Source organism: Lampetra planeri, chromosome 13 (genome assembly GCF_965212315.1).
Source record: "Lampetra planeri chromosome 13, kcLamPlan1.2.h2, whole genome shotgun sequence".
NCBI classification, from domain to species: Eukaryota; Metazoa; Chordata; class Hyperoartia; order Petromyzontiformes; family Petromyzontidae; genus Lampetra; species Lampetra planeri.
The window spans coordinates 7362340-7378099 of NC_136119.1; the positions used below are offsets into that span (position 1 = coordinate 7362340).

The following is a 15760-nucleotide window of genomic DNA, read 5'->3' on the forward strand; positions in this document are numbered from 1 at the left end:
TCGATAAATATATGCAGGGCTTGCCATCCTCCCACCACCACATCCCCCCCCTCCACCGCCGCCCATTGATCTGTATGCATCGGCGAGCGAGGTGCAGTCGATTTGGCTGGCTGGCTGGCGCGCACGCTAAACGGGGTTCTCGTGTTTGTCACGAGGGTGGCACGGGGAGCGAGGGCCTCCCCCACGCTCGACCATGACCGAGGGGGCAGCCGCTTGCTTTGTAGAACATCTCTACGAATGCTTTGCCGTTCCCGCTTGGTGAACGAGGTCACCCGGGAGAGGTTTTTTTGTATCGACTTTAGATACTCATGGATGATGACGGCGACGATGATGATGACTATGCCCAAGAGAATCGGACTGATTATGCGTGATGACACTGATATTCTCAACGCATAACTTGTCTCTTAACAAATATACACGAGAATATTTTTTGTTATCTTTTGTGCATTCATATCGATATATCCAATCTGAAAATGAAGTTTGCAATCCTACACCCACCCAAACACACCTAGTTTGATCATTTGCTCGCCTCAAATTAGTTGTTCTGATGAAAGTGGAGATATAACGATGCTCAAAGTTCGATGACAATGACCTTTTGCACCGATGTAGATAATGTGTGCAGGAAATTAAGCCTGATGGTCCAAACTCTGGCGAAGTCATTTACCATCGAGGATGGTCACTGTCGACAAACAGTGACTGCTTAAATACTGACGGCAGCAAGTTTGAGCAGAGAGGCTTGCAAAGAGAATTCACGCTGTCAAGTTCCGTGCAGTGTGGTGCCTGCAATGGAAATTTAAATTTGAAATTAAATCCGAAACACTGCGTGTAGCAAAGGTATTTTGCTCTAACGTAACATTGGAGCAAATACCAAACCTTTTAAATAAAGTCATATAAGGCTCGTGAAAATGAGCCTAAAATCTGCCCAAACTTGTCTCCTGCAAATTATGTAACCGTAATGTACTTGAACATTTTAAAGATTTTTTAAAAGGAGGGGAATTTGAAATGTGATGACAGCATTAATATCTCATGCATCGTGCCTCAACGTGTGACCATTCATAGCTTCTCCCAAGAAGCCCGTTCCCCTTTTTTGGGAAATACATTTTAGGGTTACGTGTAAGATGATCGTAATATGTACTTTCTTTTACCACATTCAATTCTAATTCTCTTACTCTCTCACCCTGGACACGACGAATGTGATTACCGATTCCGCACAACAACAGACTTTACATCCCTTCACAATCAACAGAGGGAACCCATTTAAAAAAAGAAACAAACCCCCCCCCCCCCCACCAATAAATACAAAAAAACACATTGCGAAGCGAAGGCGAGAGGGCACTGGTCACCCCAAGATATCGAGATAAACGGGGGACATCTTGGCCAGGCTCTCGAGACGAGCCAAGATGTCCTTGATGCCCAGGCGGTGCTGGGGCTCCCGGTGCCAACAGCCCAACATCAGCTCGTACACCTCCATGGGACAGCTGCGTGGCCGCTCCAGAACGCGGCCCTGGCAGATGCAGTCAATGACCTGTGTGGCGCGCGGGGAGAGATGCGCGCACAGCACAGCGCACCTCCGATTAGCACAGTTGGCTACGTACGGTGCGAAAGAAGTTCAACATACAATACATGAGACTATCCTGGTCTCTTGAGTTCTCATCTGATGAAACTAATTAAAATTGACGAAGTGGGAAAACTTTTAGGCATTATCTCTGTACGTCCGTATGTCCATGATCGTGGGGGGGCGGGGGGGGGGGAGTGGCAGGATGGGGAGCGGGAGGACCCAAATTATTGTAATTTGATAACGAGTTTCTTTAGAACTGCTTTTTGTGTTTATTTTGTTGTCCTCCTGCATCCTCGATTAGCGCGGTTGGCTACGTACGGTGTGAAAGAAGTTCACCATACATACATAATTGTGATCCAATACGAATGCATTTTTAGAAGGTTGTGTTTCTGTTAGCGATATACCCAATTGAAAACCGGCCAACTTGATGAAGGTGTTGACAAAACCTTGGATACGCAAATCAGAGTAAAAATAACTGCTGTATTTGCAAATACAAAAACACGATTTTTTTCCGTGCCAGCTAGCCATCAGATTCCATGCCGTAGATTAAATACTTCCAAGCACAAACGCGTTTGCGTGATTTATCCAAACTCGTTTTGACTCGACCAGTGACCACTGCTCTGACCAGCAGGGGCAGAGGCTTTGATGTGTTTTGTTATGTTAACCACAAAGCCACCTTCAGGTCACTTCATTACAAACGTATCCCACCGCACACGACAAATTACAATAATTGCAATGCAATACTCGAACAAGTTCGACCAAGACATTTGAACAGCGTGGAAGAGTAGGCCAAAAAAACCTCGTAGAGGAGCTCTCCACCCTCTAGCGGAGGCCCTTCTTCCAACGGAGGCGTGGGCCAAAAATTACAGAGCTGCGCCTTTTCCATTTTTGCCCTTTGACGATGACAGTAGCTCAGTGCGTACGTTCTCTTGACTAGCCCCTTCATTTTCCAGTTGGCGATGAGACGGCTGTCTGCGAAGCTGCCCTCTGCCTTCGGGTGTCACCTGGAACGCTGATCAAACGCTGAATCAGCCCCATTGATCCGAGCATCGGAAAGGCTGGATTAGACAGGCCTGATGCGAGCGGGTCAGAGGCCCAGGGTGGGCTTGACGGGGATGGCTCGCTCAGCAATACGGACACGCTGCAATCGTTGCTCCAAGCTTTCAGTCTTAATCAAAAGACTTGTGCCATTTTTGCCTACAATTTCGGAGATTTTATGGATTCTCTCCGTCATTGCACAAGATGTAATGGCAACGACAGCAGATATTGAAAAAAGGCTTCTTTTCCAGGTATTGGCAGCATTAAAAGTGAATTTTCATGAAGTGTTGTTGGTACGAATCGGCGTGTGTAAGAGTCTTTGGGCTGTGCACAATTGTGTTTGATTACAGCTAAAATGGAGCTATTGTAGCAACTTGAATTGAAGATCATGAAGTAACAGGCCTTGCTGGACCAATATGGACTAATGAGCATAGCAAATGTATCATGCAGTTACTCTAATAACTGGGTATATTGCTATTTAATGCAAACGTAATTGCCAAATAAGGCACAGTTTTTTCACACGCATATTTAACATATCAAGAAGCTGTATGTAAACTCATGGGCAATGCAGCGGTGCAGTGGTTAGCACACTATGGTGGCTAACATACGTAGCGAGTGAGATCTGAGCCCGTCCTGGTCTCACCCCTTAACCTACACGCATTGACTAGCATGGTGAAGTATGGTCAAACATACCTATGACCGAAAAGCATTGGGAAGCTGTTATCCAGTAGTGGATTGAAAAAGCGCTGTAAATTACGACCATTATTCCGTCTAGAAAAATCTCCCTGCCAATGAACGCATTCTGTACCGATCAAAACATTTAGTTTCCCTTTTGCATCTCAGGTTATTGTGTTTACATGACGTCATGACATCTCCATGATAATTAATAAGGTAGCGTAAAGAATACCCAGCGCCGGGCATCTTGACAAAAGCTCTGATGCTCTAAAAGCATGTGGAGCCAATTCAGTGTAAAGTGTCAAACAGAGATGAGGCAGCTTCATTATTTATGACATTTGGCTACCGTTTTTCCTCCGCGTCGCCTTGGCATGAATTCCCCTGCACCATGTGGTGTTTTTAGACTCCTGCAAATGCATCAAGAGGACCCAGGGTCTGGTTACCATCACTCTATCGGTCGTTTTAAGAGAAGCCGGCACTTTTGCTGATGGATTAAGGAAGCCCAAATTCTAGATTTTGTGGTCGAACTACTGGACCAGTAACAGCTGATTTTCCAAGGCTTAAATAGCTCAGGACAAATAAGACGAAGACTGCCATGTAGCCTCAACATACTTTTGGGACAAGTGCTGTTTGCGAGCACCTATGAAGGCCGGCACGGTACACGAGGGGGTGGGTGACCAACACAACACCCGGCCACATTTGTCTCCCGAGTGGCAATATTTACACACTGCACCAGGTACTCATTTGAGGCTGAGTCGACCTAGGGGATGCCCATGACCCGTTCAGAAAATCGCCACTGATGTCGGCCATAAGCGGGAATCGAACCCGGGTCACTGGATTCGTAGTGCAGCGCGCTAACCAACACACTTCCACTCCCTACACACACACACACACCAATAGGCTATGACTAAATCACCTGTAATCTGCCTGATTCCATCCTGAATTTGACAGCTCAGCAAACTTGAGCCTGGATAGTTCTCGGATGGGCAACCACTATGCGTGAAACAGGTGCTGTTGGCTGCTGCAGGGCTACGTTGTCAGCAGATGGCAGTGCAGCAAACTCCACTGTTGTACTCTACTGTGCTCTGATGTCTACGCTCCCCACCTTCACCAACCGGCACCGATGAAGTGTGGTGAAGCACGGTGAAAACCCCCCAACGACCCAGGCGGCCGTGGGGCGGCCCTCATCCAGCAGCGGACTGGCAGAGAGGCTGCGCGAGGCGCAGTCCGTGCAGAGCGTGCGGGCAGTGAGCGGTGCATAAGCAGGTGGTGGCGAATGATGCACGCGCCACCAAGGGCGAACGAAATCCCGAGGTGGAATCCCGTCAGCGAGGTGTCAGCCAATGGGCGCATGGCATTGGAAATTTGGTCAAGGAATGACTTTTGCATGTGCTTTGTTATCTTCTTAATTTATTGCTGACTCAAATGCTATTCATATGCAGTTCAAATTAGGTTGCAAAAAAAACTAGATATCACGTGCACTGAATTTGAAGGCATTTGCAGGGCTACACGTTTTCATAAATAGGTGGTGCAATGTAAACCTTAGCAATAACATTGGATTGTATGTAACTTTAAAATGATTACATAAGCCTCATGCACACAACAACCCAACAAAACCAATGTCGGCTCCATTGCATAACGATAACATTGATGAATAGCTGGGCGTGATTGTGTTTCCGTAGTGCTGCTTTATGATCCCAAACCAATGTATTCCATGTCATATTTACTGTAGAGCTGCATATCATATCGGCCGCACGTGTTGGCTAATGAACTCTCCAACGTGCACAGTTAGCACGGTCCTGCGTTGTGTCCGTGCGTGTGACTCGGCAGGCGTGGTGGTGTAGCGCTTAGCGTGTTGCGCAACAACCCGAATTCGATTCCTGCTCATGGCCAACACCAGTGACGATTATCTGAACCGGTTATAGGCATCCTCTAGCTTGACTCAGCCTCAAATGAGTACAAGGTGCAGTGTGTAAACATCGCCACTGGAGAGACAAAGGCGGCTGGGGGTGATGTTGGCCACCCGCCCCCTCGTGTGCCGTACCGTCCTTCATAGGTGCGCTCACTAACAGCATTCGCCCCAACAATCTGTTAAGATTATACAGGGGATCTTTGTCTGACTCGGGGTGACCTGGCTGTGGACATCAAGGTGACTCGCCCTGCCATGTCTACCGAGAGCCCAGCTCCACTCCCCCGGGGTACGGTGCTCCCACGCGGGTTACGGTAATTATTACCGACTGCTACAAGAATTCCATCCATTACACCAGGAGCCCTTTCTTTCCTGTGACCTCGACAGGAAATAATACCGCTTCTTACATTGCTACACCAGATACGAGTCCGAAAAGCCTGGTTATTGGGGGGAAAATAAATGACGTTCAAATTTATTTTAACACAGGAAAATATTTTCCCTCCTGCAATGCCCATAGCTAGACTTGAGTAGATTTAACAAAATACACACAGGTACTGTATATGTGTGACCGTTATCGGATAACGCAATGGAAAAAAAAAACTAAATTCATAGAAATATATATTTAAAATCTCTTTCTGAGCCTCACAAATTAACATTGCTGCATGGATGTGGGTAGTAGGTACGGGGGTTTTCTCGGGCTGCTCGTGTGGTTATTGGAGCCCTCCCCAGTGTGTTATACGATTTGACAGCATTAGTGGATAGTGATGTTTGACAGGGGTTTATGGAGGGATTGGCCAGAATTTCTGGACATTCATTCCCTTGCAATTAATGACGACAGCACATCTGTGGGAATCACTCTCCCCTCCCCCCTGTAAGTGAGTGTTGGAGGCAAGGGGTCTCGTCCCTGATTGATGTTCTAGAATTTTAATGATCAAGTTATTAGTCATACAAGTCAGACCACAATTACCCTTGCCAATATGAGATAACGGCAATCCCCGTCCCCCTTCTTTATTGCAAGTCTTTGCGTATGCATTTCCCCGGAGGTGCTCTATAATCCTGATCAGAGAGAGTTTAAAAATATACCTGCAGTGCAGGTAACAGACTGCATAATAATCGGGGTTTTAATATTAATCACGTCTGCTTTTGTCAAGTTGCCTCTCTGCAGTAGCGAGGGAGCGCTTTGCTAATGGGTGGCAAATGGTCAAAGGTATCCAGGGTGTTCGTCGAATGATGCAGATGGAAAATCCCACGACTGCCAAGCGAGTCCCTCCAGCTCTACTGCCATAGCCATCAACCTTAATCTACCACACATTTAGAATGCAGCATTTTAAAATATCCTCATTGCCGTATCAACCAATATGGCACTCTGTTTGGTGACATATGGCTACATATTAAAAAGGTAATTATACTGCCCTGCAAATTGCTTGCTTATGTCACTGCTGGCAGATGGGCCTACACTAGAGAAACCTTTCTATTTGATCCACTTTTTTCCACGTTGACCGGACTTATTGGAAGAGGTGGGCATACCCACACTTCACCCCACCACACGCAATCTACTGATCGACTAATTTTAGTGTACGCGTACATCGCGATGGACAGAGGTGGGGGGAATTTGAGAAACCCCGGCCCATTGTTTTTTTTTCAACTGTCATGCCAGGAGATGAGATCGAACTGCCGAGCTCTGGATTGCAAGTGCAGTGTGCTGGATTTGAAGATTTCGTGACTACAAGGATTCATACTCTTAGGTTTTTTTCGGTAAAGTCACGTAGGTAAAATTTTGTAAAAAAAAAATTACTGAAAGTAATAATAGAAATAAAATAAAATAATAAATCACGACGTTTCGGAGGCAACACAAGTCTCCGTCATCAGGTGGGACCGTCACAGCTAGATTAGCTGTATCAATGATACATTTTTTTACCTACGTGACTTTACCGAAAAAACCTAGGAGTATGCAGTGTGCTGCTATCCATTACGCCATGGCAGCTCACTTTCTACATATTGTTGCACGCTTAATTGTGCCATTTTGAAAGCTTTAAGTGAAACTTTGGCTAAGGGCGGGTACACCCATCAGAGCATGACTAATACGGCCAAGGCGACGTTACGTTTTCCACGTGTGTGCTGGCTGCACTCTACATTGGCCGTGGCCTGCATTGTTGTGTTGTCTGTTTGTGTTGGAAAATGACGTGTTCTCAGCTTCAAATTGTAACTTTAATTTTGTTCGCACCGTACGTAGCCAACCATGCTAATCGGAGGTGCGGGGGAAAGACAACAAGCAACAGCAACAACAAAAACTTCTTCCCCACTGTACATATTTTCAAATTGTAGTTTATAGCTCTCGGCTTCTGGTTATATAAATGTGTCCCATGACATTACGGAGTGGAGCCGCGGGCGCGGTGGCTTGCGCGCTGTGGGATGAACTCGGCGACCTGAGCTCTAATTCCGGCCACAGCTGACACCAGTAGCGGGCTGGAGGGTGCCAGGTGCCCTCGCGGTAAATCGCTGTCACATATTGCTGGCTGCTGAAGCTGCTTGAAGGGGGGGGGGGGGGGATCTGCCAGGAACATCTCGGATGGATTAGCACAATTAAAGTCTCTGCAATTATTTTTTTGAAGAGTTGTTATTTTGTGATTTGCTTGTGGCGTACACAAGAACAATTATCACCTTTTAACGGCCGTGTCTCCCATGGGACGAATCAAAGACTGTGGCCACCTGGCCTCAGTTCCATTAGGCGCTCTGGTCCAGATTGCCGATGACGATGCTGATGATTATAATCGTGGCAATGAAGGTGCTGTGCGTGTACAGCCCTTTTGACTATCCACTGCTGGGTGAGGGTTTTATCACTTTTTGTGGTCATGGGGGGTTATTTGACCATACTTCACCACGCTGGTCAGTACGGGCTGGTGAAGGCGGGCAACAGAATTGCTTTATTCTTTAGAACTGCTTTTGTGTTTAGTGTTGTGTCCTTCCCCCGCACCTCCGATTAACATGGTTGGCTATGTACGGTGCGAAAGAAGTTCAACATACATACGTATGTATATAACACTATATTATAACTGCATTATGACAGGGTAGTCGTGTGTGTGTTATGTAAACACGTCCGTATGGGTAATTACAAAACTCGTCACAATGCACAATGTTTCACATTGTATGTACTGTATACTATAATGTAGTCTGAATGCAGAACTAACTAACTATACTGCCAAAGACTCATTTAGGGATTTGGCCAAACATTGCAACACACCGCCTACTGAAAAAACATTGGTTTAAGTCGCAGTGAGTTCAACATACATACATTACATACAATGGATGTTACTGCCACTGCCCTTTGCTGCCGACAACATAACCAATGGCTAATTTAGCACTGTAATGAAGGTGTTATGACAATAATGAGGAAGGAATGATGGTTGTCGCAGCAGTCCATTCGGCCTTTCTTTCATCTGGAGTTCATACAATAGGTATGTGGGACGTTAACAGTTGTTGTCCTGTTTATAAATTCACCCCTGCCAGCGGAAGTTGAATTTCCAGCACTATTAACGTGAGATTAAACCTGACACTTGCTTGATTGTGCAACACAATACTGTGACGGTATACGTGTAAAATAACCAAGTTGCAAATACATTGCTTAGTTTAGAAAATGTAAGAATATATTTCGAAATATTGTATCGCATATATCATCGACACCACGTTGTAAAAGGAAATTATACCAGGTTGACATTTCGGATTAGAATGGTCATTAACTGAAAATTAAGTATGTTTTATATATGTATTTTGATCATATTCGAGGTGGGCTTTTTTATCTAAGAAATATATATTTTGACCAATTTTATTCCAATCGTGCGATGGTGCCACGTCATAAGATGAAGTCATTTTCATTTTGAGCAGAGCATCATCCTGTCAGGGAATGGCTTTGGAAGATGACATCAATGAACTTCTGTACTTGTATAGCCCCTTCATTAGACCTCTTTATTCACACGAGAGACACACCTTTTAATGTCTTGCAGAGTGTCACGTGTGGATTAAACAGATTTTTGTAAGCCTCAGAGCAGGGATAAGCCAAATAAAGTGAAACGCTATTTTATGCAGTTTTACTTTTTGTGAAGTCAGTGGTAACCAGGTTGATACTCCGTCCACTCACTACAATTGAGAACCCAGTTTAATTGTGGGGAGTTGCCCAGATTTGCTCCAGGCCCTTAGTGATCCTGGATTGGTATTCTGACCTTTGAGCCACCCAGCCACCTTCAGGGTGATGAAACAATACATTTTTTAAAGAATTTTATGAATTTTGTTGTTGTTCAATCAATGGTAATCAATGGTGAGCACAATGCACTACAAATCTAGCCACCTGAGTTCAATTCCTGACCGCAGCTAATAATAATGGCGAGAAATATCTGAACTAACCCGCACTGACAAACGTGGTCGCATATGGTCATGAAACTGCCGCGACCTGCATGGTGAGGTGAGGCCTTCACCCAGCAGTAGATTAAAAAAGGCCTATAAATTACAGTCAAACTCCGTTTATCCAGGATAAACATGGGAGACAGGAGCTCCGATTCCCAATATGCCGAATATCTCTGTTCATCCGTGGCCCCGGACCCTGGATATTTGGAAGAGCCCTGTCTACGCGTGACACGTGACAAAAACGTCACTGAATGGGGCATGGACCAGCAGGCAAAGGCGTGGGGACACCTCGAGGGCTTTCTGTGACGAAGATTTACTATCACGGGAGGAGGTCGCCATCATCATAAGGCGCTTGCCCCTCAGGCACCAGACCTACGGGGTATAGCCTACCATGAGATGGGTAGGTATAGGAAGGGGGCTTGCTTGCTTTTGTGTTTGGAGAGACGCCCCAGGGCTAACACTTCAACAATGCAGTGCAGAAAGCGCCGTATCGACATTTGCACCCTAACTTGATTTGGTGTTCACCCACTTTTCTCTGGATAACGACGGATATTTGGAATTATTTGCCAAATAACCTCCTTTAGCCGTGGTCTGGACCTCGGATATATGTATGGCCACATCCCCCAAATATTTGGAAGAGAGAACCGGGTTTTGCTGGTCCCGGATAAAGTAATTCACGCATAATCAGTTTAACTATACTCTAGTGTTGTGTGTTTGTTATAGTTGTATTCCCACGTGTCCAATATGTGAAACTTTTGTATTTTAAACGAGTCATGTTTATTTGAAATGTAAATGATCACCTCGGAAAGTAACTGGAAATTAAACTGAGGGAAGTTGCGACAAATTACCTTCAGTTAGAGGAAACTTTTTGCAATATTTCAACCCAATATTTAAAGAGCCATTACGTACAAATAAATACACGTGATTATTTTTATTATTTTTCTATCTACGTGGCTTGACCGAAAGACCCATAGAATATAATACACATACAGTATGTTCCAACAACATGTTTGTTTAATAATTATTTTAATAATAGTAACGATGATCAGATCACCTGTAATTCGTCCGATCTCAGAGGCTAAGCCAGCTTGAGCACGTATAGTGTTTGGATGGGCGACCACCATGCATACAAAAATTATGTGTTAGGCTGCCGCAGGACTAAAATGCATTAAAATCCATCGTTGTACTGTACTTCTATGCTCCCACGTCTATGCTCCATGCTTTCGACATCCAGTAACGACCAGCATTGGTGAAGTAGGATCAAAGAACCGCTACGGCCTGCATGACGCGGTGGGAGGGGGTGAGAGTACTCCACAGAGACCAGGACAGTCCCATTTGCAAGAGTGACTGCAGAGACGAATTTGCTGCGAGAGTGGTGACGGTTGTGGGAAGTCTTCTTGGTTCTTTCGGTGAAGTCACGTAGAAGGGAAATAATAAAATAAAACATAATAAAATAATTCTCACGACGTTTTGGCTGCTTGCATTGTGGCCGAAACGTCGTGAGAATTATTTTATTATGTTTAATTTTTATTATTTTATTATTTCCCTTCTACGTGACTTCACCGAAAGAACCAAGAAGATGAATCCCTGCAGTCACGAAAGGTTGTGGGAAGGTTACAGTGGCGCAGATACGCGCAGGCCAGTCGGCCGGCGAGCTCACCTCCGTGTTGGAGAGCTGGTACCAGGGCTGCTTGCCGTAGGTGAAGATCTCCCACAGCACGACGCCCAGGCTCCACACGTCGCTGTCCGCCGTGAACTTGCGGTACATGATGCTCTCCGGGGGCATCCAGCGGATGGGCAGCATCGTGTGGCCGCCCACCTGCGCATCCCACGGACGGCGCAAGGTGTTCGGATTCACGTTGACAAACGATCGCCCGAATAAGTTTGCCACCTGTCCTGGTTTTCCCCACGATCATCTTCTCTTTGGAGGTAGCTTTCCTGGGAAATCGGTAAGTCTTCGCTGGACATTAAACATGAAGTCAGTGTTTGTCGGTCGCATGGAGGTAGTTATCCCCTCTTCTGGGATTGTGAAATATCCGATAACATGTCCTGCTTTTGGACCTGAGAGGTGGCAACTCTAACCCAGAATTTGACCCAGGTGTGTTTTGGCATCATAGAAAAGGCTGGCGCGGTGAGGACTGCATGTGGCGCGAAGCAGAGGCGGGGAATGCGAGTGGGCAATGGCAGAGCAGCGAACATCAGACAAGTAATGAAATGCTGAGATGCAGCCAAGAGCGCCACCAGATACACCACTGATTCATATTCACAAGTTAACATGCAGAAAAGACAAAGTTGCCCTGTATCACTGTATAGACCACAGAGGCAAGTGCTGTTAGCAAGCACATATTAGGTGCGGGCATGGCACACAAGGGGATTGTGGTGCGGTGAACACCGCGCCCGGCAATCTTTGTCACCCCCAGTGCTGATGTTTGCACGCTGCACAGGTGAAGTCGGCCTAGGGGAGGCCGAGGACAAAGATTTTTGCCACGCTCGAAAACTGAACTGTACAACCGCTTCCCACACGAATACGCACAGAGACAAATGCATGGCACAAACACGGGCTTCGCTGGAATGTGCGTGGCCTCGGTCCTGTGAATCAGGTGTTCTACAACACAAACGTTTACAATGAGACTCGATAACTTTTTGACAACACGTGCGTGGGTTGTAAGGCGCGAGCAGTGGAGAGTGCAGAGACTGTGACTCATGTGATGAGTCACCAGAGTGAAGGGGAAGGCATCACGAGGTCAAGTGCGAGGAATTGCCGATGATCATTGGCATGAGACGTGACTTAATAGTGCGCTCATTGCTCCGTAATGCGGTGTGCTCCAGTGCTCCCTGCGGTGTTACGGCAGATGTATGAAGCGGTTTAGCAGCGATGGGTCCTGCGGTGTGCGATGCGTGTTGGGATAGTGGCACCACTGGGTTCTTTTGTGCGTGATTTATGAAGTGTTTTAACGCCTATGGGTTCTGTGGTGGCTGACGCGTAATAAAGTGATTGAGCGTCGTGTGGTTCGAGTGGTGTGAGGTGGCCGAGTGCCAAAACCAACGGTCGCATTTTTTTTTTCACAGCGGCCACTGTGGCCATCAACTCCGAGATGAAGCAGCTTGTCTTGACTGCACGCAGACATTTGGGGCTTGTAAAGAACAACATCAGAAACATTCCAGATGCACTCCATGCAAGACTGTAACTATTACCGTCAACGTGATTTGTGCAAAAGTGTACAGCTTGGCTGAGTGGTGCCATGGGACAGTATTTTACGTACATTTCGAAAGTTGGTAATTCAAATCCTGGTTTAGCTCAACTCAGTCGAATATTCCTCTGGGGTTATAATTTTTTTGTTAAATCTTATTATAAGATTAACTTTTTTCGTTTACCTAATCCATACTGGTATTATTATTATTATTGGCACTAATCATTATCATAATCATCATCATAAGCTTGCGGGTTTAATTTTTGGAGAAGATCTTCTGCCGCGAAGATGGAGCAAGTAAATCAGCTCGCGCGCAGAATCCCGACGGATTTCTGCATCACCCAGCAGTGGAGAGACGCATCGAGGCTGTTGATGGGTGATGATCACGGAGAACATTTAAACCGTAAACAATGCACTTCCTACGAAAGTCATATATATTATTTTATTATGTTATATTTTTATTATTTTATTATTTCCATTCTACGTGACTTTACCGAAAGAACCAAGAAGATGAATCCCTGCAGTCACGAAAGCTTTAAATGGAAATTTAAAGTCACTCCACTTGTTGCTGACGATGCAGGAGGAATAGATGAAGGATGAATAACAGTCGCGAGCAATGCGGGGTGAGCGAGCCCACGTGGCCGCCAGCGAGCCGCACGCCACTGGCGCCGAGCAGGGGCGACGGCGCGGCCTCGTGCTCGCTGCTGCTGCTGCGTCAGAGGTCGCAAACGGGTTTTAATTCCTTACCCGTACCCGGCCGCACCAGGGTCGCAAATGGGTACCCGTACCCGTACCTGGCCGGGTACGGGTAGCCGGGTATCGGGTAGGGTACCCGTTCCCTACCCGTACCCTACCCGAAATGAGTGACAAACGGTTACTCACCAGTGACTCACGGCCTACCCGTACCCGGCCTCACCAGGGTCGCAAACGGGTACCCGTACCTGGCCGGGTACGGGTAGCCGGGTATCGGGTAGGGTACGGGTATCGGGTACCCGGTTGCGACCTCTGTGCTGCGTTGGCTGCCACCACGTGCGAGCGTGGGGGACAGCCAGCACCGCACGCAGAGCGCCGTGGGAACAGCAGCAGTAGCTGGGGGGGGGGGGGGCAATGCTGCGGAGTGGCGTGGAAGGTTGACGCGCCGCGCCACGAAATCCGGCCACCAGGGTTCCATTCCTGCTCATGGCCACCAACCAGTGGCGATTATATTCTTAGGTTTTTTTGGTAAAGTCACGTAAAAAAAAAATTAATAAAAGTAAAATAAAAATAAAATAAAAGTCTTCACAGCACGATAGCTGTATCACTTGATACAGCTATCGTGCTGTGACGGTTCCACCTGAAGACGGAAGCTTGTGTTGCCTCCGAAACGTCGTGATTTTTATTTTATTTTTTATTTTACTTTTATTAATTTAATTTTTTTTTACCTACGTGACTTTACCGAAAAAACCTAAGAATATGAATCCTTGCAGTCACGAAAGCTTCAAATCTAGAATCAGTGGCGATTATTTTCACCGGTCCTGGGACTCCCCTAGATTGACTCGACCTCAAATGAGTACTTGGCGCGGTGTGTAAACATCGCCACTGGGGAGACAAAGGCGGCCGGGCGTGGTTGTTGGCCACCCACCCCTTCGTGTGCCGTTGCCGCCCTTCAAAGGTGCTACTCGCTAACAGCACTTGCCCCAACAGTATGTTAAGGCTATACGGGGGATCTTTGTCTTTGTTGTTGGAATGGTGGCGATGGGCGAGGAATTTGCAAATAACGGGGCAACAACATCCGTCCGCAAACCCCAACGAGGCCTCTCTCGTTTGAACAATTCACCGCGTTCTTCATGAACGTTCTCTCATCAAAACGAATGCATGTTCGGTTGAAAGTTGGGGCAAAGGTCCTTTATTCATAGAAGGACTGACTCTCGCTGGATATTTCACTTAAAACTGTGGTGCTCCATCAAAACATGGCACGTTTTAAAAACGTTTACGAATAAACAGTTATTTTCTTGTTGTCATGAGCAGGTTTCTCTTAGGAGATGCTGCTAATTAATCAAATTAACCTTTAGAAAAGTAAAATTACATGTGCAGACTGCATATACATTAAAATGATCGAGCGTGAATGTAGAACTGCATTGTGGTAAAGCAAGTTCCTGGGGCCGGGCCCGTCAAGATGTTAAATCAGCTGCTTCCGCGCAAAGTTCGACGTCACTGCACATCATCGGCTGCGAAACGAACCAGTCGGTCTTCATAATTCCGTGAGATTTACCAGTTTATGACGTTTATAAAGGCTGAACAATTTTTCTTTCCATGTAGCTGAGCGTTTGCTCCACATTTTTATTTCTTTCCGCGAAACAAAATGTACTTCAGCGAGGAAAAACAAAAACCTATCTCGAGTGTCTGTTGGGAAACTCACCAACTTTGTGCGGAGCACCGCGGGTCATCCGATGAAACCGCCTGACATTGCAGGTGGTTGTTTGAGATTGAGTGCTCTGAAGAAGACCCACTGGCCAGCAATTAGCAGCAAAGACTGATATGGATATTCATAACGGCTGAATTTGTTACAATCTGATGGGCGGCGCAATACGAGTGCAGGTTGCATGGAGCGATGCATTATACAAATGTCACACACCCATGGAGCAGGTCAAGAACGTCATATTTCAATCGTTATCAGTGGACGTTTCGTGTCTTTTATGTTATGCACATTGAAAATCGCATCACTTCAATGCATCTCCATGCCTTCTCCGTAAACATACTAATTTTGTGTTGTTTGTTCAGATATAGGTTAGAAAAAAAAATCTAATTTTTTCGTGAAATGAGTTAATGTGGAAGAAGGCTTTGGCTAATTAAAAATTTACCAGTTTACTCAGACTCACACAGCTGCCTATGAGACTCACTTCTCTCCATTTCTTGGCCGTCAAATATTAATGAAGCCCATCTCTGAGACGGCCTTGAGAGCGCACCGTGGAAAATGGTTTCCTGCTGCTTCATTATTAATGAGGGCGACCG

General features: G+C 46.2%; 1 protein-coding gene across 1 annotated transcript in view; it reads right to left on the reverse strand.

Moving 5' to 3' along the window:
- Positions 1 to 1323: 1323 nt before the first annotated feature.
- Positions 1324 to 15760, reverse strand: part of NTRK2 (neurotrophic receptor tyrosine kinase 2) — a 71547-nt gene continuing 57110 nt past the window's right edge. The window contains 2 exon segments of the mRNA XM_078600327.1: positions 1324 to 1525; positions 11239 to 11397. Of these exon segments, the coding sequence (XP_078456453.1) occupies positions 1340 to 1525; positions 11239 to 11397 (345 nt within the window). The 3' untranslated portion in view covers positions 1324 to 1339.